The sequence below is a fragment of the Rhipicephalus microplus genome, chromosome 10 (assembly GCF_043290135.1).
Source record: "Rhipicephalus microplus isolate Deutch F79 chromosome 10, USDA_Rmic, whole genome shotgun sequence".
Classification (NCBI taxonomy): domain Eukaryota; kingdom Metazoa; phylum Arthropoda; class Arachnida; order Ixodida; family Ixodidae; genus Rhipicephalus; species Rhipicephalus microplus.
Window position 1 is genome coordinate 27,711,295 of NC_134709.1, and position 21,954 is coordinate 27,733,248.

At 46.6% G+C, this 21,954-nt stretch overlaps 2 protein-coding genes and 1 long non-coding RNA gene across 3 annotated transcripts; 1 reads left to right on the top strand and 2 right to left on the bottom strand.

Moving 5' to 3' along the window:
* Positions 1-531: 531 nt before the first annotated feature.
* LOC142774664 (uncharacterized) lies at positions 532-8,412 on the bottom strand. Its single transcript, XR_012886487.1, has 3 exons — positions 8,053-8,412; positions 4,172-4,219; positions 532-4,066 (listed from the first exon to the last, which is right to left on the bottom strand). It is a non-coding gene; the product is annotated as an uncharacterized LOC142774664 (long non-coding RNA).
* A 2,350-nt stretch (positions 8,413-10,762) lies between these two features.
* On the bottom strand, positions 10,763-11,642 carry LOC142774669 (protein lethal(2)essential for life-like). Its single transcript, XM_075875304.1, has one exon. The coding sequence runs from the start codon at positions 11,518-11,520 to the stop codon at positions 10,990-10,992; it is 531 nt and encodes a 176-aa protein (XP_075731419.1). The 5' UTR covers positions 11,521-11,642; the 3' UTR covers positions 10,763-10,989.
* Positions 11,643-12,937: 1,295 nt separating this feature from the next.
* On the top strand, positions 12,938-14,479 carry LOC119185149 (uncharacterized). Its single transcript, XM_037434255.2, has one exon. It carries the CDS (start codon positions 13,133-13,135, stop codon positions 13,748-13,750), a length of 618 nt encoding a protein of 205 aa, XP_037290152.2. The 5' UTR covers positions 12,938-13,132; the 3' UTR covers positions 13,751-14,479.
* The last annotated feature ends 7,475 nt before the right edge of the window (positions 14,480-21,954 follow it).

Here is a 21,954-nt window from a genome sequence, read left to right on the forward strand (position 1 = left end):
GATCTTTTCCTCGGTTTAGGTACGCCTTCTATGCTGGTGTGATGACCTTTGTAAGAATGTGTGCAGTTCAAATTTTTTTCATTGTCCCTGTACTTCAAGTTTTCTTTTCGTCCTGTCTCGAATCATTACGCAATTGATATTGTTTTTTTAATCATTTACGACCACTGCGAAGCAACTAGTGACAGTACTCAGTGAATTCTGCCATGGAGCGTATAATTTGAATTGCTTCTGGCAGCGCTGCATTAATGCACAAAAATAAATTATTTCTACACTGTATGATAATAGGGGAAACTGCAGGCGTGTACACACGCACACACACACACACCGTCAGTATTTAAACTCTTTCAGCACGCATTATTATTTAAATAAATTATTTATTAATACTGTGAGCTATCAGGGATCATACGCAAGTGCTCATGCAAACTGTACTCGCGAAGCGTCCATACAAAGAAGATGCATAAAGACAAGACGGGGCACCGCTGTGTAGATTGAACACGCTATGTCGCAAAAAAAACAAAAAAAAACAAGTAAAGTTGTGCGATGAGAAGATCGTGGAGAAATAGTTAATGGAATAAGAAAGGCCTCAGTGGTACCGTGGGCACGGTGCTCGGTTGCTGACGCGAGGCTCACGCTTTCGATCTAGGCCACGGCGGTCTCATTTTGAATAACGTAAAACACCAGAGGACAACCATGTACTGTGTCAGTGCAGGCAAAAAAAAACTGATTGTCAAAATTGCTGCAGTCCTGCAATCAGGCGTCATTTTAGAACGTAAAAGCCTCAGATAATAATTAACACTAACAAAGAAAGCATATAAACGACACCACCGATATGGATTTAGAATCCCCTCTGTGGTAACCGGCGAAGGGATTTGTTTTCAACATGAAAGAGTCAGCGTCTGCCTCTAGCGCATAAATCATGCGCAAACCGTCAGCTTACATGAAATATGCGCTCCCTGCATGCATTCAGGCAAAATTAACTCTAAAAGATGTCCAAGCTTCAATAAGAAGAAAAGCTCGCTAGCTTGCACATGTTTCCGGGCGTATCAGGGCACCACACGAGCGTTGCGTAGCGGGCTTTGCATACGGTCGAGTTGTGGTGGGGAGGCGCAATGGCGGTGGTTGTAGCAGACGACGCGGCTGTCCTCACCCTCAGCGGAGCGCGCGGGCATCAAGGCACCCTACCGTGGTTGCTCTCGCTCCCCATTGAACGCGCTGCCAGCAGCCGCCGGAGCGCGCAGGCCAGGCGTCGCCGTGTTCCCATTCATAAAAAAATTGACACTGTACATGATATGTAGCAACAGGTGGACATCAGATGCCAAATTCCCCAAGACCAATGCGGGACCCGCAAATGTCTTATTCGTATATGTTTGCATAATGGCACTCTCAATCAGATCCCGGTTAAGTGCTGGCTATATCTATAGGAAACCGGTCAATTTCTGGTTTCCTGGCTATATCTAGCACCACAAGCGGGACCCGAGTAAGAGTGATACGGTCAGGCGATAGACATACGGAAAATTCTGTACAGTCTATACGTTCTCCACACGTCATGACTTCGCGAGCAATGTGAAATGAAACATTGACGTATCCTTCAAGAGATCACATAGCAGCTAAACGTAGCTAACAAACACAGAAGTGTTACGTAGTTAACAAACACAAAAGTGTTAACGTTACTCATCGAAACCGCAGAGGCACCTCTTTCAAATCCGTATATCGAACTCGTATTCTTGTCTTACGGGTAATCTTTTCGTACAGACAAACTCGGTGTCCCCATTCATATTATTCGCCACTGCATACCTCCAAGACAAATTACAGAATCGGTGGCTGGGAATGCGAGGCACAGTATATGAGGTCAAATAATTGTAGGCGGTGGAGATTAAATTAAGAAATCAGCAGGCGTCAATAGGGGCAGATGCAACGCGAGGTGAACCGGATATCGATGGCTGAGAAGGGTCATCTTGCTGCGTTCACGAAATAGGCCGACGAGGCGTTTATAGCGCTGTGTCGGTATTAACGGTAAATAATTCGGTTTTTATGGTCCAAAACAGCTGAATGAATGCTGTGCCAATCATAAGATGATCGGTGAGGGGATGTCGTTTTAAAGCTTATTTAAAAATACCCATTTTTCAATAAGTTTGGCACAGAACGCAGGGGTATAGGTGTGTCGTCTCCAAGATACAGAGCAGGTGGATATAGGTGCGACTTTGTTGGCGTTGCCATGCAAAAAAAAAAAAAAGAATTTTCGCCTCTACATATGAGTTTGGGGACACGTGATCAGAATGCGTGTAATTGTTAACGGTTCTTGATATTTTTCACGTGTTGGATGTTCGACAGTGGTGCGGTGCACACAAAAACTTACGTGGTATCTGAAGAGAATGATGATATTGAGAAATGAGAAAGCAGCAAGTACATGAGTGAATCGCGAAAAATAAGCAATGTCTACATCTTAGCACCGTACGCGTTGTGAAGTCCAATACAGCAAAAGTCTTCTCCCTCTTCCATTTTTTGTGTCTTTACCCTTGTTTGAATGAACGAGATGAAAATTCGCTCAATCAATCAATCGGTCAATCAATCAATCAAACTTTCAGTTGGCAGAGCGCCTCTCTCCGTGTGTTTAATTCGTCCTGTAATGTGCTTATGACGCCGTTCACAAGTTTGGTTTCACAGTGTGCATGGCTTTTTTTTTTAAATTCAAGAACATAATGGTTCACGCCCATTGAACGCAGCGAAAAGCGTCCACGCTGTCAAGGAGCACGGAGACCGCGATTTGATTGATTGATATGTGGGGTTTAACGTCCCGAAACAACCATGTGATTTTGAGAGACGCCGTAGTGGAGGGCTCCGAAAATTTCGATTACCTGGAGTTCTTTAACACGGACACCATGGTTTCGGTCCTTTAAAGGGACACTAAAGGCAACTATAAAGTCGACGTTGATTGTTGAAATAGTGGGCCAGAGACTTCGTAGTGCTACTTTTGTGCCAAGTGCTTATTTTGAAATAAAATGTTTTAATTGTCCGCATCGTGTTAGCGCGCTTCAAATCTCCCGCCTGAAAGTGGCCGTCTTACATCACTGTTGCCGTGCACAACGTTGCCCGGCTTTACTGCACGGCCGCCGACCACAGAGCGAAAAGAGCGGCAGCTACAGCAGCAACAACGGTCATCGAACCATTTCCTGCCATTGGCTCCAAGATGGCAGATGTGCTTGGTTCAACTGAGCCCCGCCAGATGAAACCACCTGTCCAGTTTTAACCAGACGAAAATAAACTTTTGAACCACTCGCGCCATTCCCCATAGTAACGTCCGGCGGTTCTTTTTTTCCATTAATCAAACAGAAACGAACAAGCAACATTTTATTACGTCTCTTGAAGCACGGAATCTTCTTTACTTAGTGCTGCTAATTCAATTACTCGTGATTAATTGTAGGCGGTAAATCACACGTCATCGGGATCATTTCGTGAATGCCCTACTCGTGGCGTATGTTTTCTCGTGCATTAACACTAATTTTTCGGTAAGTATATAGGGCACTGCTGTTGATCATATTGTCGTTTTAGACGTTGCCATACATTGAGCTTTCACTCTGACATAAATTGTTATTTGACTTGAGTGTCCCTTTAAAACTGATAAATAGGGTAGATTAACAGGGAAAGTATGTGCAGGCGTATAGCAGAGGTAAGGTGTGTCCTTATTCACTAATTGATATCGTGACGTAAGCTTCTACTGGACGCGTATTTGGCGCTATTCGCACATATAAAAGAAGAGATGAGTGAGACATATCCTAAGATTTCGGTTTGACTCTGTTCGCAGCGTCGAGAAGCCATAATTACTAAAAGAGTTATGCGTGACTATAGTTCATTCATACATTCAATCAAGCAATCGCTCGTTGAACCGATCAATCAATAAATCAACCGTTGCATCAATCAATCATTCATTCAATCAATCAATCAATCAATCAATCATTGATTAATTGATACATTCATTCGCTCAAACATCCGAGCTCTAAACAGTACGATTGCAACGACGAACGAATGTCAAATGCTTACTCACCCGTGCTTCCAGCAGTTCCGGTGTCTATTCGGAAATCAGCAAGACGTCGCAGTTACTGCAGTTATTATACACACGGGCGAAGAAAAACAGACCCGTTATATTGCAGAGTTGCGGATACAGCATACTTACCCGTCGCCGCCAACGGCGCCGTCTCCGACATCGACGATTCCGACCATTCTGGAACCGTACGAGACCCACGAAGAAACAGAGTAAGGTGTATCGCATCAGACTTACTGTCACGGAAAATCAACAAAAGCATGGCGTTTTCGATTATACCACAATTATGTCAACCGATGGTAGGGTCGGTAACATATCCAGATTTAACGTGCCAAACTCCGCTTGCGTTCCATTGTAAATCGATTTGGGCTAATTTCTCTCCCTAATATCCTCCCTATAATATATTGGATGTTTAGTGTGGTCACAGAATAATAACTATAAAAGGATTGCTGCCACAATGCTGTGCAATCATCATCCAACCCTCTTGCATTTTACCTTCAATATCAGCAGGGGCGTAGCCAGAAATATTTTAAAGTGGAAGATTCAACCATACTTTATGTATGCAAATAGAAAAACTTCGGAGAGTCTGGACCCCTTCCCCCTCCTCTCACTCCCCCCGGCTACGCCAACGAGTATCGCCCTCCATACTGCGATGACAAAGCGATAAGGGATACTGTGCACAGTTACATCAGTGACAAAATACCGCACGAAGACGCATGTGTGTGTGTGTGTATATATATAATGGATATTACATAGCACTTCAACAAATCAATGTCACGTGGTCTGTCACGTGATTAGTGAGAACACCTCTGGCAGTTAGTGACGCTGACAAAATATTACCCCGAAGTTTAGGCCCATAGGTCGCTGGGACCCCAGTCCAGTGACGTGTGCCAGCCACTGGAACTGGCTAAACAGCTGTACTCATGCAGCGCCCAGGACTCGCAATGAAGTTGTACGGTGGTCGCGTGACGTCAGTCGTGACGTTTCTGCCCTGTTTAGACGTGTGCCAGCCACTGAAACTGGCTAAACAGCTGTACTCATGCAGCGTCCAGGACGCTCACTGAAGCTGTGCGGTGGTCACATGACGTCAGTCGTGACGTTTGTGCCCTGTTCAGACGTGTGCCAGCCACTGAAACTGGCTAAACAGCTGTACTCATGCAGCGTTCAGGACGCTCACTGAAGCTGTACGGTGGTCTCAATATGTCAGTCGTGACGTTTCTGCCCTGTTCAGACGTGTGGCAGCCACTGAAACTGTCTAAACAGCTACACTCATGCAGCGCCCAGGACTCGCAATGAAGTTGTACGGTGGTCGCATGACGTCAGTCGTGACGTTTATGCCCTGTTCAGACGTGTGCCAGCCACTGAAACTGGCTAAACAGCCGTACTCATGCAGCGTCCAGGACGCTCACGGTGGTCGCATGACGTCAGTCGTGACGTTTCTGCCCTGTTCTGATGTGTGCCAGCCACTGAAACTGTCTAAGAGCTGTACTCCTGCAGCGTCCAGGACGCTCACTGAAGCTGTACGGTGGTCGCATGACATCAGTCGTGACGTTTCTGCCCTGTTCAGACGTGTGCCAGCCACTGAAACTGTCTAAACAGCTACACTCATGCAGCGCCCAGGACTCCCAATGAAGTTGTACGGTGGTCGCATGACGTCAGTCGTGAAGATTCTGCCCTGTTTAGACGTGTGCCAGCCACTGAAACTGGCTAAACAGCCGTACTCATGCAGCGTCCAGGACGCTCACTGAAGCTGTACGGTGGTCGCATGACGTCAGTCGTGACGTTTCTGCCCTGTTCTGATGTGTGCCAGCCACTGAAACTGTCTAAGAGCTGTACTCCTGCAGCGTTCAGGACGCTCACTGAAGCTGTACGGTGGTCGCATGACGTCAGTCGTGACGTTTCTGCCCTGTTCAGACGTGTGCCAGCCACTGAAACTGTCTAAACAGCTACACTCATGCAGCGCCCAGGACTCCCAATGAAGTTGTACGGTGGTCGCATGACGTCAGTCGTGAAGATTCTGCCCTGTTTAGACGTGTGCCAGCCACTGAAACTGGCTAAACAGCTGTACTCATGCAGCGTTCAGGACGCTCACTGAAGCTGTACAGTGGTCACATGACATCAGTCGTGACGTTTCTGCCCTGTTTAGACGTGTGCCAGCGACTGAAACTGGCTAAACAGTTGTACTTATGCAGCGTCCAGGACGCTCACTGAAGCTGTACGGTGCTCGCATGACGTCAGTCGTGACGTTTCTGCCCTGTTCAGACGTGTGCCAGCCACTGAAACTGTCTAAACAGCTACACTCATGCAGCGCCCAGGACTCCCAATGAAGTTGTACGGTGGTCGCATGACGTCAGTCGTGAAGATTCTGCCCTGTTTAGACGTGTGCCAGCCACTGAAACTGGCTAAACAGCTGTACTCATGCAGCGTTCAGGACGCTCACTGAAGCTGTACAGTGGTCGCATGACATCAGTCGTGACGTTTCTGCCCTGTTTAGACGTGTGCCAGCGACTGAAACTGGCTAAACAGTTGTACTTATGCAGCGTCCAGGACGCTCACTGAAGCTGTACGGTGCTCGCATGACGTCAATCGTGACGTTTCTGCCCTGTTTAGACGTGTGCCAGCCACTGAAACTGCCTAAACAGCTACACTCATGCAGCGCCCAGGACTCCCAATGAAGTTGTACGGTGGTCGCATGACGTCAGTCATGACGTTTCTGCCCTGTTTAGACGTGTGCCAGCCACTGAAACTGGCTAAACAGCTATACTCAAGCAGCGTCCAGGACGCTCACTGAAGCTGTACGGTGGTCGCATGACGTCAGTCGTGACGTTTATGCCCTGTTCAGACGTGTGCCAGCCACTGAAACTGGCTAAACAGCTGTACTCATGCAGCGTCCAGGATGCTCACTGAAGCTGTACGGTGGTCGCATGACGTCAGTCGGGACGTTTCTGCCCTGTTCAGACGTGTGCCAGCCACTGAAACTGGCTAAACAGCTATAGATATATACTCATGCAGCGCCCAGGACTTTCAATGAAGTTGTACAGTGGTCGCATGACGTCACTCGTGATGTTTACGCCCTGTTCAGACGTGCGCCATCCACTGAAACTGTCTAAACAGCTACACTCATGCAGCGCCCAGGGCTACCAATGAAGTTGTACGGTGGTCGCATGATGTCAGTCATGACGTTTTTGCGCTGTTCAGAAGTGTATCAGCCACTGAACCTGGCTAAACATGCAGCTATACTCATGCAGCGCCCAGGACTCTCAATGTAGTTGTACGGTGGTCGCATGACGTCACTCTTGACGTTTCTGCCCTGTTCACGTGACCCCAAGCTGCTGGAGTTGTTGTTCACTGCCTCCTTTTTGCTAAAATATTTCCCGCAATTTCCATTGAATTTTCAGTCGTTAGACAACGATTGTGTCGTGGAATTCTTTCTAGTCCTAGCAACCTTTCATTCACGCTGACCATTTGCTGACCGCTGCCCTTGGTGCGGTGACACACCGACACTCCAGCACATCACTTGGACTTGCCAACAAAGACCAGCAGAGGGTAACTTACCCTCATCACACGAAACGAATTTAAAAGGTTGTGGGAAGTGCGACTCACCCGGCAGGACCTGGGAAGCCAGAGGGCTACAGGCCAAGCGAGCCACTCGGGCCAGTGGGGCCCTGGAATAAGGGCTCCACCCAGGGAAACCTTAGCGTACCGTTTCAATAAATGTTTATTCCTCCTCCTCCTACGAGTGTTTTGCAACTCGGCTAGCTAAATTGCTAAAGTGACAAATGCGCGTATATTTACAGCGACCAATGGAATAAAGCCAGTCGATAGTTCGCGCTCCTTCCGCTTGCAATTCTTTACTCCCCGTGTTCGTCCGATTGTATGCGCAATGTTACATGCCGTACACATGCACCAAATCGGCCAGCAAGAAGTTCTTCGCAAATAAATTGCGACATCGTGACGATCCGCGACAACTAATCTCGCCGCGATCGTGTGCAAAGCGTAAATGATCAACTGACCGGTCATCTCGTCGGCTCTTGGCGAGGCGCTGCCTCGATGATCGATGCTAACCGGATCTCCTTCTGGGCGCTCGCGCCTGGACACAGGGTCACGATGTCGATGCTGCTGGATACCCACTCGAGGCTCCAACACGACACGTTTTGTTTCGTTTTGTCCCCTACGGGTACTGGCCCAAACCCACGCGGAGGATTGGCCGCACTATAGGTAATAAATGGAAACATAGACGCTGTGCAGCAATGAAGAAAAGGACAAGTGCGATGTCTATAAGAAGACGAAGAGGTAAAATGATTAAAAAAAGCAATAGCTAAAAGTTTTTTTTAAATCTATCCATATTCACGAAGTGCATGCTGATGATGGGGCGAAGCAGTGTGCATCAAATCATGAATCATTGCCATTTCGTTCTGGTTAACAGCATTTCATTTTGTTCTGTCATATGCTTCGATCGATGGGTGGGTAAATGTGGATGTTTTAGTGGTGTTGTGGCCTTTTGTTTTGTTTGTTCTCGTAAGTAGACTTTCGATAACCGCTTTGTTGTTCGCAGATGTCTCGGTTTCTACATCTGCTGCAGACGTCAGGCGGCGGTTTATGGATGGAGGGACATTGTCACACGACATTGCCTCACGAAGAGACCCAAGCCAATAGGGTTGTTGTAACCTGTCTATGGTTCATACCCAATGTCGACCGAGTAGTGGGTACGTAACAGACTTCGCAGTAATTAAATGACAGTAATGCCCTTACAGCAACTGAGTTACTTTTTTTTCTGTCGTAATTATTAACGTAATGACCTTTGCGGACTTAAAGCTCAGCAATTTAATGTATACGAGAAGCTTCAAGAAAAATACTGCTTACTTTTCGTATAACTCTTGGCAAAATTGAAAGTGAGAGAGAAAAGAATAACGAAGTGCAGTTCAAACCTGAAGAATGCTGGGAACGATCTCCGAGATTTTAATATATATATATATATATATATATATATATATATATATATATATATATATATATATATATATATATATATATATATATATATATATATATATATATATATATATATATATATATATATATATATATATATATATATATATATATATATATATATATATATATTTTCGGTCTATTATTTTCTCCTATACTTTCCTTGGCATTAATGTCTGTTAGATATTATTAATGTTGTGTAGAACACGGCAAAACGAGCCCTTAAGTAAAACACTTCTTTTCCTAATTCATTAACGAGGGACTCGTACTGGCAGACTTAGTGCCTTCAGGTTGTATTCGAGGGACTATTGGTCAGCTGCCTACTCATAATAAGTTCACGTGCTACGTGACGCCAAACAGGCTCAAAAGAGTGTGCTACACTCGCCGCCATGGCTACTGGTGGCGCCGACTGACACTCCCACGTTTAATTCACATATAAACCCAATAAAGTGGCTTGGGAGATAGCTGTCGTGGTAGCTCAGAGGTAGAGCATCGCACGCGTCATTCGAAAGTCCCAGGTTCGGATTCTGCCCACGGCAAGTCATCTTTTCACCGACTTATCTTTCTTGATGTTTACATTACAATTCGGTCTAATATCTTCCCCTATACTTTCCTTGGCATTATTGTCTGTTAGATCTCATTGACATATATATATATATATATATATATATATATATATATATATATATATATATATATAATATATATATATTAATGTTAGTGTACATATGTATATATATGGACACTAACAGTAATTTAATGTTAATCCTTTAGATCAGATGCAGCGAGTAACTTAACATAATCACGCTTTTTAAAATTTCATTCTAATGTAATTTAATGACTGTTTATGACTAATTGTGCCTCTCTTAGATAAGACGAAAATTTCTGGTGTTGTAGATGTACATCATTAGCTTATTGGTTTGCAGACATGCACCCAAGCATTCTGGGAGGACTAGCACAGTAAGTAACACCACCCACGCCAAGGCATTGGTCAAAAACCGCCAAAATCCGAGTAGCCCAATGAAGAAATAATGTTTAAAATGTAGCATGTGAAGTCTCAAACAGGATAGCCTAAGCTAACTTATCCTGTCGTATATCCTGATGCATAACCAAACCTAACATCTATCCCGTCCAATCGATATCCTGTTCTATGCTATCCTGGCCTAACCTAACCTACTCTTACAATTACATCATAAGGTCATAAATATATTTATTAGGTTAGCACGGGCGTGTTAATTAGCTAACAACATGTGCTACCCGCCCTACAGTGGTAACTTTATGACGTCATCGATTTAATGGCTATAGGGTATAGCATCGACTTGCTAATTAGGTTGCACATATTGCCACATTCCCTCCTCAACTTTTGTTATCGCCCCGATTCACTGTCAGTGATTGTCGGCACAAACCGTGCCTGTAGTGTTCGAGAAGCTTTAGGGCTGCAGTAGACCACTCTGTTAAGATTACGCCCACTTCGCGAACATTGTAGATTATTCCGGCACCTACGTCGCCGCTAACGATAACGCAGGTGGTTTCAAGGCTGCAACTTTGCTGTGCAGTTAAAACGGCTGCTAGCCGATCCGCGATGCACCGCGAAAAGGGATACTTGCACGATACAAAACGTAAATCTTCCATATATTATCTGAGTAGAGCCTCCCCCTCCCAGAAAGAAAGAGAGCGATTGATGTGTGGTGCAGGCCTGCACCACACAGTAATAAAGTATACGACGGTGGCTACATAAAGTGATTTAGTTTATTCAAAGTACGCCCGCCGGTTCACGGCATTACAAAAAAACAAAAAGAGAGTACAAAACGTAGCACTCAGCACATAGCTTCACCAACACTTAGTGGCAGTGACCACAACGGTTCAGTTAACAGTCACTCAAAAAAAAAAAAAACACTAGTAATTGATCCACACGTCAAGGTGGATCTCTGACGCTGTCCCGTGACAGCTACTTCGGCTTACTTGTCCTTCACAGCCTTGGCACCCTCGTGTTTCACTTCGATCGGGATAGCCTTGGGCTGCTCCTTGGGGGCGTTCTTACGCGGAGCTTCCAGGGCCAACGTTCCGTTAGGCTTGAGGTGACACTTCACCGACTGCGGGTCGACGTCCTCCGGCAAGACGTAGCGGCGGGTGAACTCGCGCTTCACGTAGCAGCCGCGGTCGTCGGACTTCTCCTCGTGCTTGCCGTGAATGATGACGCTGTTGTCCTGCGTCTTGACGGTGATCTCTTCGGGAGTGAAGTTCCGGGTGTCCACGTTGATGGCGAACTTGTCCGGAGTGCAGGCGACCGAAGTGCCCTGCTGGCGAGCTGGACACACTGCCGACGAGGACTGCTGGTGACGAGGTTGGATGTAGAAGCGCTGGTGGTAGAACGGCGGATCAAACAGCTCACCGTCGAGGAAGGAGCCGCCGAAGTCGTCATCCAAGAAGCGTCTCACCAGGTCCGAGGGACCGAAGTAGTTGTTGTGATGCAGCGGGAACAGAGCCATGTCGGTTTTCACTGAATTGTGATTGAACTTTTATGAAAAAGCACGCAAACACACTCGCAAGAGCTGTGGTAGCGCAGATATCTAAACCGGCGAAGCGAGCAGACGCCCTTTTATAATTCGAATCGTCTGCTTCTAGAAAACGCGCCCGAGAAATCGCGAGAGTAATGGGCGGAGGCAGATCTAAAGCGCGATTGGCTGAGCGGAGTCACGTGGTATAATTAGCGTTTTTTTGTTTTGTTTGAGCCGGCGCATCGGGTGAAAAAAACTTCGCGATTGTTCCAGCGCCTTCGTTCGTTCGTACTTGGCTGACAAGAGACTACTGTGTCGCCATCTCTCGCCGGCAATCGGAGATCAAACTTCTGGCGTGTTGCCCGAGAAATAGGTGTTTGCGAGGATCTCGTAGAGAATACTCAAAGATTCTGAAACCAAAGCAAAGCGTGTTGGGCTAATCGGTTGATACATTAATAAACATACAAAGAAACTCTGCGAAGAAGGCAGGACGAAAGCAGGAACGCGCGTGCGTCTTTATTCCCGTCAGTGATTCACGTGTTCGTACTTTTTAAAAATTTTACTGACTTTCAAGCCGCAAACAGCCCATGTACCTACGTCAGAGCATAGCCCCGTTGTTATTGCAGGTGCTGGACGAAAATGCACGCTGTAAAATTTATTCTTTTTACTTTCTCCCACATTTTTTTTTTTTTTTTGTATTGACCGCACTCTGCAGCTGCCGCATGACGGACGGGCAATTATCGAATAAGCAACGTTTCTTGTTCCATCATTTATTAACGGCAGTCAGTTGCACAGTCGTATATCTTTGTCGATTGTTTCTCAGGGTGTGGAAGTTTCGCTCAATAGCCGGACCACCAACGTGAAAATTATACTTATCCCGAATGAACGTTCACCAACGCTTAAGTGGACGAGTTTCAACGGCGCTCAATAACATCTAAAATTATCGGGCTTTGCACCTTTGCGTCGAATCTACCACCTATCAAAGACAGCGTTGGTCTAAAATTTTTTGCGGCTTAGATCGCGATTCAACAAGCTCTCCATTCGAGTTCAAAAATGGCGCCTTTCAATGTAACTCTTTCAATCACAGAAGCCTCCGCTCGCAAGGAGCGCACAACGCTCGCTGGAGCCACGCAAACACACGTTGATGCTGCATTTTTCTTCAGCAAGTGACAACAATAAACGAGCAACTAAATCCCATAGGTAAAGAAACTCTACACAACCAACCAACGAACAATCGAGAACAATCGAGAGTCGCTCGCCGGCCGGCGGCAGCGCTCTCGAAGCCACGAGAACGCACGGGAGGCCCAGACGTACCACGTGACAATGTCCGGCCAATCACACCTCTCCGATCTCCCGCCACAGCTATTTCTTTCTCGTGTTTTCTCGAACAACTCCTTTTTGTGTCATTTGTTTCTTTTGGAGCCGGCGACGGAGTACCTTGCGTAGCGAAAAAAACAGAAAGCCGGCATCCGGCCTATCCGGCGTCTCGTTGTCGCGTATTTGCGTGCCCTGCTGTGTCCGGCCGCTGTTGTGCTTCGCAATCCGCCGCACATTTGTTTTGGGAAGTACCACGTTAGTTCCAACGCACGTGACGATATCCATCATGTCTCTGTTCCCGCTCATCAACCGCGGCTCCTGGGGCCCGTCCGACTTGGCGCGACGCTTTTTCGACGAAGACGACCTCGCCGGCGGCTCCCCGCTGCTGCTAGACGGTGAGCTGTACGATCCGCCGTTCTACCACCAGCGTTACTACGTCCAATCCCGCCGGCACAACAACGGGCACAACCAGCCATCGACAACGTCTCCGACGCCGAGCAACGGCGTCTGCACCACGCGTGCTCACGCGGCGGTGGCCTGCTCGCCGGACAAGTTTGCCGTGCGCGTCGACGCGCGTCACTTCGCGCCCGACGAGATCACCGTGAAGACGCGAGACCACTGCGTCGTCGTGCACGGCAAGCACGAGGAGAAGTCCGACGACCGCGGCTGCTACGTGAAGCGCGAGTTCACCCGCCGCTACGTGCTGCCCGAAGACGTGGAGCCCGAGTCCGTCAAGTGCCACATGACCCACGGAGGTGTCTTGTCGCTCGAAGCGCCGCGCAAGAAGTTCAAGCGGGACGACGGCAAGGCGATTCCGATCGAAGTTGTACACGAAGGCGCCGATTCACCCGCGCCGGCTGTTGTGGCTACCAACGGAGACGCGGGCGAAGAGGCGTGCAAGTAGTAAAGCTGGCAAGGTTCCTTTTGGCGTTGCATAAGTGGTTGCCAGACTGGAAGGGTGGTTGTTGCCAGACTGCTGCTAAATTTGGCCGTAAAGCTATCCCGTTCCTCTGCATTCTACGGCCTCCGATATGCTCATCGCCCAACATGGAGAAGACTGGAGCAATCTCTTTGAAGGAAAAAAAAAAAAGAAAAAGTAAGCGTTCCCGAAAGCTGTTCACGTTCCTGCCGTACTACGCACTGCCATTTGTTTCGTGCACTGTTGCGCCCCTTCGACATTCCACGGTGAACTTTGGAACTTTTTGCCGTAGTGTATGTTCCGTTTGAACTCGTACTTCTTTCGCTCTTCTTTACGGTGTTTGGTGGAGTTATGAGTGACGCGTTTACCTTGAATCTCGTACGAGCGGGATTTTTTTTTTTTGTGTGTGTGTGAAAAGTGGTGTTGCGTTTTTCTACGCTCGAAGGAACAAGAATTGCTAAAAATGTATGTTGCTAGTCTTCTTCTGCCGAACCTTGTGTACCCACCTGTTATACCCCAAGTTTTGTCGGTCTTTGGCACAGCGTTCGTTTCTCTTATCATAATTTATTTACTATTTTTCTCTTACCGTTTCACTAAGCGTGTGCGTGAGACCTTTCGCCGAGCGAAGTCCTTAGACGACATTTGTGAACCTTCGTATGTATCTGTATAATCTCTCTTTTGCACTGTTAATAAAATTGATGTTTACCCTTCGAACTCTTGGCGCCTTTCTGTTGCATTTGCTGCAATTGACTCTGGTGTTGCATGCACCGCGTCAATTCTGAAGGTTGAGGCGTCGGGTTCCACGAACTAAAAGGATGCCTTTTCGTGTACAATAATTTTTTTTTTCAAGTTAGGTCACAGTCATTACACTGCAGTCAGCAACAATGACTAACGTATCGCGTCCCTAACATTAGTTTCACAATATGTTAGCCATCTTAGCGGTGATTACATCAAGCTATAAATTTGTTTAGAAGCTATGCGGATTAATTTTCGAGGTTGCTCCTTAACGTATTCAATACAAACGCTGGCAGCTTTCTCGAAGTGTTACAATCTTCGGGCAACACACTCCAGTACCAGCTCCAATTTCGGAACTGGTACTGGACTGCCAGTATATATAGTTAGTGTATTATTAGTAATTATTATAGTAATTACATAATTAGAAATGACCTCAAGTTGGAAAAAAAAATCAACGTGCCGCGAATTATATTAAACAGGTTATGACATTCAAGAGTGTAGAAGGCATGTACCTGCGCAGCTAGTAGACGACTTAATTAAAAGGGAGACACTCCACCGCGATGGACCCTCATGTCCTCCGAAATATTGCAGACCTGAGAACATCGCAGAGTTTTCTACAAATAATTCTGAACGTGCTAATCGATAATGCAATCGCGAGGCGAAGTGCTACACATAATCCTCGGCCATTCGCACCGCGCATGCGCTGTCGTGCACGACTATAACAATGCAGAAATAAAAGTAAAAAAAAAAACTGCTCCTACTGGCCGAGCAAGTCGTAAAAGACGCGTTGCAGACGATCTACGCACGACAGGCAGGCGCCGTATAGGGGAAGGGGGGGGGGGGTTACTTCTTGTTTTATCTTTGTCTGGCGCCATTCACGGCCGCTTTTTTATCATTTCATTTTCATTCTAACCTTCACCCCCTTCTTGTGCAGTGCATCGTTGTCCGCCTCACGACGGCGCATTAAATGGGTACGTGCACAGGTGAGTTCGACGACCGGAACATATATCGGCCTCGCAAGACAGACACGGCGATATGCAACTGAGTGCCAGGGCAGACAACGGCTACAGGCGTGCCGATGCAATCTGCAAATAACGACAAGTGTATATAGAGGGACGGGCAGTGATATACACTACACGATTAAGCTGACAGGCGCAAATGATCCTGCCCTAGAAAAAAAAAACAACAAAATATATACATGCTGATCTACTGCGATTCGCGTATGCCTAAGGCAGGGGTGTAGCTAGCGGTTTATTTCAGTACGGGGTGGGGAGGGGGGGGGGTACGACCTTACTTTTACGCAATACGTTTGTGTTTCTTTGTATGCGTGAGCAATAAAGGTATCTCAGAGTGAAGAATGGGTTGATTCCCCCCCCCCCTTCTTTTTTTTTTTTACTACGCCATTGACGCGCCATTTTTTTTCTACGCCATTCCATCAGCATATTACATGTCCAGAACAACAAAACGAAACGAAGTGAAAAAACAGCGCGTAACACAGGACACAGGACAGAGAAGAGACGGACGAGGCGCTGACTTACAACCAAAAATTTATTTCGTACAGGGGTGTATATATAGCACACGAAACTTGAAAAAGAGGGAGAGAAGTCGAGTGACATGAAAGAGTAATTTTTGTTATGATTGTATGCGTATAACAAATAAACTGTGATTGCGCAATCATTCGCTTGTCAAATACGCCAATTCCCTGGTGAGGAGCGTTATCGAAGGTGCACTGACACACATATCGCCTTTCTTGATTATGCAGAATGCCTCATAAATCTCACGTGTCCTTTTATCTCTGTAGCGTCGAAGTATCTTGCATTCGTCAAACAATGCACGGCATCCACAAATGGAGCTGTGCGCAGCTAAGTGGCTGCCAACAGAACCCCGCATTAGATTGCGGTGTTCCCTGAGGCGGTCATTTATACAGCGGCCAGAATGCCCGATGTAACAGCGGCCGCAAGAGAGGGGAATTTCATAAATGGCACAAAAACAACATTCAACAAACTTGATTGCGTGTTTTTTATCACACACGCGTGGCCCTCTGTCCTCTCTGTTCACCTGATGGCACATACTAGAGAACTTATTTCTGGCTGAAAAAACAACTCTGATTCCAGCTTTTTGTGCTACCTTTTTTAAACAATGTGACACCTTATGCAAGTAAGGAATGACTGCTGTTCTTGAAAAAGAACTTTTTTCTTGACCACTAGTCGGTTCGGTTAGCTGTTTGATGTCTTTTAAGATACTTTCAGCTATGGAACACAGTATGTTATCCGGGTACCCTGCCTTGCGCAATCTGCGCACCTGTGACTCAAAACTAGTACACAATGTGTGATGGCAAGACCGCATCAGGGCCGCCTTTAAACAGGATTTTGCAATCGCTCGCTTTACAAGTTTTGAATGCGCAGAACTGTAGGGTAGCAAACTTTTTTTGGAGCGGGGGGCATACTGCCAGCACACGTGGTCGGACAAAAAAACTTCAATGTCAAGGAACCGGAGTTTGTTAGCAATGGGGAATTCAGTGGTTAGTTGCAGTGAGCCCAAGCAAGTGCGAAACACATCAACAATTTGATCAGCACGTTGCTGAGCTTCAGAGTGGTTGGACCGGTACAAAATCAAGAAGTCATCAACAAATCTAAACACTTTCACGGCGCTCGTCAGTTGTAGGCAATTAATGAGAGATCTGTCATATTTGGCTAAAAGAATGTCACTTAGGATCGGGGCGAGACAGGAACCTATGCAAACACCTTCTTTTTGAATATAAAGTTTGTCATCATGCTTTATAAATGTAGAACGTAAATAAAAGGTCAACATTTCTAAAAAGTTTCTGACGCTAATTCCGCACGAGTCCTGAAATTTGACGTTCCCATAGCGGTCTATGCAGTCGCTCACCTCTGCGCACACCTGGTCCATCGGCAGGGAATAGTATAAGTCTTTTACGTCCACAGAAAAGAAGCTCACTTCTGAAGGGCACTCTTGTTGAAGAAATTCGGATACTATTTGAGGCTTTCTGATGAGGCAAGGGTCTTCCACAGGAAGGACAGATAGGGAACGCTGCAGGTACCTTCCCACCAGGCGCTGCCATGTGCCCTGTTCCGAGACAATGACGCGGAAGGGAATTTCCGGCTTGTGCGTCTTTGCTGAAAAGAACACTGAAAGGTTCACACCCCTCGCTGCTCTCACTGATGACGCCAGTTTTTGAAGGCCAGCCTCTTCACAAAGTTTGCTAGCTGTTGCCTTGACCTTGGAAGGTTTTACATTCGCGACTTGGAAGTTTTCCGTGACAGCAGCGTCCGCCTTTTCTTTGTAGACGGCTGTCGGGGCAAGGACAAAACCGCCTTCTTTGTCCGCCTGAAGGAGCTTGAGATCTGCAGCGCGTAGCGACTTAATCACGGAAGGTTGACGTGATGTTCCGGTATGCTTTGTTGGCAACAAACAATCCACGCCTTCTTGAATGCACCTGTCTCTATTATCAACAGAGGCTCGTGCCGCCGTGCTCCTTACTAAGCTCAAAAGCTCTACTTGGTCCAATTTTGGTGGCTCGCAAAATTTTGGGCCCTTTTCCAATGCGCTTTTTACTCCAGGAGGGATGCTTGCGTTCCCTAGAGTCACAACTTCTTGTCCAGATTGGCAAGTTTGCTTCTTTCTTCTTGGCAGGCTGGCAAATATCATCTTCCAAAGAAAATCCGCTGTCCGGGATGCAATACCCAGGTCTCTGCGGTAGGCCCTCAGAGCACTGTTTTGCGATGCATTTCCCATGCTTGCAGCATATAGGCAGTCCGAGTAGAACCGCACTTGTCGCCAGGCCTCCGACCGGAAGATTCGGCATATTCTGTCAGCATGACCCTTTGATGGCGCTAAACCACCAAAAAGTTGAAGAACATCTGGAGGCAGAGACGAATTCTTCAAGGCGAACGTATAAAGACGAGTCCTGCAGATCGCAGTAGCCAGCAGGTTTATACACACAACGGAAGAGCGGAGAAAGGACAAGAAGTTGTGACTCTAGGGAACGCAAGCATCCCTCCTGGAGTAAAAAGCGCATTGGAAAAGGGCCCAAAATTTTGCGAGCCACCAAAATTGGACCAAGTAGAGCTTTTGAGCTTAGTAAGGAGCACGGCGGCACGAGCCTCTGTTGATAATAGAGACAGGTGCATTCAAGAAGGCGTGGATTGTTTGTTGCCAACAAAGCATACCGGAACATCACGTCAACCTTCCGTGATTAAGTCGCTACGCGCTGCAGATCTCAAGCTCCTTCAGGCGGACAAAGAAGGCGGTTTTGTCCTTGCCCCGACAGCCGTCTACAAAGAAAAGGCGGACGCTGCTGTCACGGAAAACTTCCAAGTCGCGAATGTAAAACCTTCCAAGGTCAAGGCAACAGCTAGCAAACTTTGTGAAGAGGCTGGCCTTCAAAAACTGGCGTCATCAGTGAGAGCAGCGAGGGGTGTGAACCTTTCAGTGTTCTTTTCAGCAAAGACGCACAAGCCGGAAATTCCCTTCCGCGTCATTGTCTCGGAACAGGGCACATGGCAGCGCCTGGTGGGAAGGTACCTGCAGCGTTCCCTATCTGTCCTTCCTGTGGAAGACCCTTGCCTCATCAGAAAGCCTCAAATAGTATCCGAATTTCTTCAACAAGAGTGCCCTTCAGAAGTGAGCTTCTTTTCTGTGGACGTAAAAGACTTATACTATTCCCTGCCGATGGACCAGGTGTGCGCAGAGGTGAGCGACTGCATAGACCGCTATGGGAACGTCAAATTTCAGGACTCGTGCGGAATTAGCGTCAGAAACTTTTTAGAAATGTTGACCTTTTATTTACGTTCTACATTTATAAAGCATGATGACAAACTTTATATTCAAAAAGAAGGTGTTTGCATAGGTTCCTGTCTCGCCCCGATCCTAAGTGACATTCTTTTAGCCAAATATGACAGATCTCTCATTAATTGCCTACAACTGACGAGCGCCGTGAAAGTGTTTAGATTTGTTGATGACTTCTTGATTTTGTACCGGTCCAACCACTCTGAAGCTCAGCAACGTGCTGATCAAATTGTTGATGTGTTTCGCACTTGCTTGGGCTCACTGCAACTAACCACTGAATTCCCCATTGCTAACAAACTCCGGTTCCTTGACATTGAAGTTTTTTTGTCCGACCACGTGTGCTGGCAGTATGCCCCCCGCTCCAAAAAAAGTTTGCTACCCTACAGTTCTGCGCATTCAAAACTTGTAAAGCGAGCGATTGCAAAATCCTGTTTAAAGGCGGCCCTGATGCGGTCTTGCCATCACACATTGTGTACTAGTTTTGAGTCACAGGTGCGCAGATTGCGCAAGGCAGGGTACCCGGATAACATACTGTGTTCCATAGCTGAAAGTATCTTAAAAGACATCAAACAGCTAACCGAACCGACTAGTGGTCAAGAAAAAAGTTCTTTTTCAAGAACAGCAGTCATTCCTTACTTGCATAAGGTGTCACATTGTTTAAAAAAGGTAGCACAAAAAGCTGGAATCAGAGTTGTTTTTTCAGCCAGAAATAAGTTCTCTAGTATGTGCCATCAGGTGAACAGAGAGGACAGAGGGCCACGCGTGTGTGATAAAAAACACGCAATCAAGTTTGTTGAATGTTGTTTTTGTGCCATTTATGAAATTCCCCTCTCTTGCGGCCGCTGTTACATCGGGCATTCTGGCCGCTGTATAAATGACCGCCTCAGGGAACACCGCAATCTAATGCGGGGTTCTGTTGGCAGCCACTTAGCTGCGCACAGCTCCATTTGTGGATGCCGTGCATTGTTTGACGAATGCAAGATACTTCGACGCTACAGAGATAAAAGGACACGTGAGATTTATGAGGCATTCTGCATAATCAAGAAAGGCGATATGTGTGTCAGTGCACCTTCGATAACGCTCCTCACCAGGGAATTGGCGTATTTGACAAGCGAATGATTGCGCAATCACAGTTTATTTGTTATACGCATACAATCATAACAAAAATTACTCTTTCATGTCACTCGACTTCTCTCCCTCTTTTTCAAGTTTCGTGTGCTATATATACACCCCTGTACGAAATAAATTTTTGGTTGTAAGTCAGCGCCTCGTCCGTCTCTTCTCTGTCCTGTGTCCTGTGTTACGCGCTGTTTTTTCACTTCGTTGACCATGTACCAACCGGCCCAAATAAGCACTTTAGAACAAAACGAAGCATCCCCCTATTTTCTCAGTGACGCCCCTACGAAGGTCAAGCTTGTTTCACGAACGAGCCTGATTGCACTTTAATTGACTGTGTACGAACACAGTTCGCTGCACGCTTGAGAAAGATGCAGTATGCGTGCAGGAATGGAAAATTCGAGAGATCTTTTTTTGTATGTGTTGTCACATACATGACGACACATACACATGTTTTGTCACGTATGTCGCAGTGCAATTTACTTCACACTACTCCAATTATAGCAGTGAGTCAGTGTTTTTTTTTTTTTTATAACGGCAGCTCAAATACACAAGAGCGAAGCACACACGACCACAAGCTGATCAAACTTCGATTTCACCGCTTTTGTGTGTGTGTTTGTTCGTTGTTTCTTACACTTGAGCTGTTGTTTACAGATCGTATACCGCCAACTAGTCCGCCAGCACCTCCTAAGCAGTCAGTGTTCGAAAGTATCACGTTGAAATAACAACAGCCACACATCTAACGAGACGCGGTTTGCACAGCGTCGAGATTCGATGCATCTCTTGTGACGAGCTTGCCGAATACAACCGTAAATGGACGCACGAGTCACTTGGCCGGGTCGTCGCAACTGTTTGCGTCATTCCCCAAAGCCCACAATCCACCAATCGGGAACAAAATAAGAAAACGCGACGCTGAATGAATGGAACGCCACGGCGACAAGCGCGAAAGCGCGCGAAATTTCTAGAAACAAACCAACCGCCTCGCCACCGCCCACATGAAAAACATTAAAAACATGACCTACTACACTCCTGACCTGTTCAGATAGCGGGGTTCCTATGGGAGCGCGTGTCCCCGCTCTCGTTCAATCGCTCGCCGTAGGTGGCGCTACCTATAACCTGTTCGTCTGCTACTGTGCGGCCGGCAGGAGGGCGACGGACTGATACCATGCGTCTGCTTCTGTGACAAACTGCCTATACGTGTGATTGTTTTTTGCTGAAAAGGCTAACGTGTGCTATGTGTTACATTTTAGTAGTTAGGCTATACTGGTTGATTGACTTCTAAAGCTGTATATTTGCGTAGAAATGTCTTGCTGCATGGTTGTTTTTGCCATTCCAGCCTAAAAAAACTTCAATTTAGTATTCATAAAGCTTTTGACTAATAATGTACTCATTGGTAATAGAATATCAAACTGATTTTAGGTTGTTTAGGACGCGTCAGGTGAAACGCAGTGCCCCTGTTGAGCACTTACCTTGGACACTCGCCCTGGACAGGTGTTACACTTGTAGTCAATTGATAGAAGAGAATAATG

Excerpts from the sequence above, each read along its gene's own strand:
- LOC142774669 (XM_075875304.1), bottom strand. The coding sequence starts at position 11,520 with ATGGCTCTGTTCCCGCTGCATCACAACAACTACTTCGGTCCCTCGGAC.
- LOC119185149 (XM_037434255.2), top strand. The coding sequence starts at position 13,133 with ATGTCTCTGTTCCCGCTCATCAACCGCGGCTCCTGGGGCCCGTCCGAC.